Source organism: Microtus ochrogaster, chromosome 6, assembly GCF_000317375.1.
Source record: "Microtus ochrogaster isolate Prairie Vole_2 chromosome 6, MicOch1.0, whole genome shotgun sequence".
NCBI lineage: Eukaryota > Metazoa > Chordata > Mammalia > Rodentia > Cricetidae > Microtus > Microtus ochrogaster.
The window spans coordinates 40,828,987-40,831,113 of NC_022013.1; the positions used below are offsets into that span (position 1 = coordinate 40,828,987).

A 2,127-nucleotide genomic window follows, 5' to 3' on the forward strand; every position below is an offset into this window, starting at 1 on the left:
AGAGAGGAGGAGAGAAGAGAGGAGAGAAGAGAGGAGAGAGAGAGTGAGTGAGTCCTGGAGATGGGTGGTGGCAAACACAACAACTGAGGAAGCTGCAGCAGAAGGATCTCAAATTCAAGTTTGCTTGTGCTTCTGAGTGAGTTCAAGGCCAGTCTGAACAACTCCCAGAGATGCTGTCCCCAAAACAAAGACAGACAAATGAATAAGTAAATTAATTTTTTGAGTAAAAAGAAAATAATAGCCTGGTGGTGGTGGCACATGCCTTTAATCCCAGTACTCGGGAGGCAGAGGCAGATGGATCTGTGAGTTTGAGGCCAGTCTGCTCTACTGAGTAAGTTTCAGAACAGCCAGGGCTACACAGAGAAGCCCTGTCTGGAGGAGGAGGAAGAAGAAAGAAAGCATTGACAAACCCAGTGCCAGTGCCCCTTCCCTGTGCTGTAGCAACTCTGCTGTTTTAAGTATTACATTTTGGTCTTGCACCTGTGTTGAATTACTTTGAGATTGCTTTGGCAATTCTGGAACCCCTTGAATTATTTGAAGCATGGTGTGTTTATGGTTTATTTATTTATTTAATTTTGTGTTTGTTGCCCGAAAGTTCTGTCGAAGTGAATATAGCTGACGTAGATGGAGTGTGCAGTTTTAACTGGTTCTATTCTAGAGGATGTCCCATGTGATCATGGCTACTGCTGAGTGTGTTCAGGACTCCGGAGACTCCAACCACTTCAATCATTAGTTCATGTACTACTTCTTTCAGATTCCCACAAAATTAAAAGAGGCATTGAGAATTGCCAAAGAATGTATAGAAAAGAGACTCATCGAAGAACAGAAGCAGGTAAGCTGGCAATAGTTCTTCAATATTAGTGTCCCTATTCCCTGCCATGAGGTTCACAGTGATTGTCTTTGACTCTTTACTTGGTAAACATTGTGTGCATAGTTGCTCTCAACCAGATTTTGGGCTAAGTGCTGTAACGCAGAGTACCATATCTTACAGTCCAGCTCTCAGTCTGTGAGAAACAAGGACACACACATGGTAGGGTTTCCTGGGTGGAGTGGTTGGCAGCACTCCTGTGCCACATTTTTCTGTAGAGTGAGGGTACAAGGAACAGGAAAGTGAGAAGGATCATCACTTAGCATACCCTTCTCCCATAGATCTTGACATAGCCACGAGACTGACAGCAGGCTAAGAAAGGCCTGTTTATCCTAACAGTTTAATGTGATCATACACATAGATATCTCCTTAGGATCCTGCTGTAGATAGGATTTCCTTACACTTATGGGGGATTGTCATCTCTTAAAGATTCACCAACATCGAAGACTAACAAGAGCTCAGTCACACCACGGGTCTGAGGAAGAAAGGAAAAGGAGAAAGATCCTAGCTCGAAAGGTAAGCCTGTTGTCCCTGTGTGAAAGTGGAAATTGCACTTATTCTTTATTTTTGTGTGGCTTTTTTTGAGACAGGGTTTTTGTTTGTTTGTTTGTTTGTTTGTTTTGTGTGTGTGTGTTTGGCTGTTCTGGAACTTATTTTGTAGACCAGGCTGACTTTGAACTCAGATTTGCCTGCCTTTGCCTCCCAAATTCTGATATTAAAGGAGAGTGCCATCATATCCAATTATTTTATTTTTTTAAGGATTTTTAAAATCTTTTTCTTTATGCTTATGTGTATTTTAAGCACATTGTAAACCGTTTAGAGGTTTGTTTTCTGTCTGAATTTGTTTTTATTGTATATCTATTTTTTTTGAGCACATGAGTCTTTAATCTGCTAAGCAATATTAAAAGAGCTGTGAGATTTTTACCTTTAACACTGAGTCAGAAAGCCTTTCTTAAAAGAGCTGTGCCTTCGTTCACTGCTAGCCAACAGCTATTGGAGAGTCTGTGTTTGACTCTGATTTTGTATGTTTAGAATCCTTTTTTTTAAGCTTTTTTAGACTTTACGTGGAAATTTTTGCCCTACATTGGGCACCATTATGTAAATGGAGACTGTACTTTTGTTTCCCAGTCACCCAGACCTGTCTAATCACACAGAAACTATATTAATTACAATACTGTTTGGCCAATGGCTTAGGCATATTCCTAGCTAGCTCTTTTTTTTTTTTTTTTTTTTTTTTTGGTTTTTCGAGACAGGGTTTC

The 2,127-nt window shown here is 40.3% G+C and overlaps 1 protein-coding gene across 10 annotated transcripts in view; it reads left to right on the forward strand.

Annotated features, from left to right (window-relative positions):
- Positions 1–2,127, forward strand: part of Pxk (PX domain containing serine/threonine kinase like) — a 69,371-nt gene that overhangs the window by 52,347 nt on the left and 14,897 nt on the right. For all 10 annotated transcript variants that reach the window (XM_026779698.1, XM_005348511.3, XM_013346844.2 and 7 more), the window contains 2 exons: positions 755–832; positions 1,298–1,384. In XM_026779698.1, the coding sequence (XP_026635499.1) occupies positions 755–832; positions 1,298–1,384 (165 nt within the window). The remainder of the gene's footprint in view (positions 1–754; positions 833–1,297; positions 1,385–2,127) is intronic.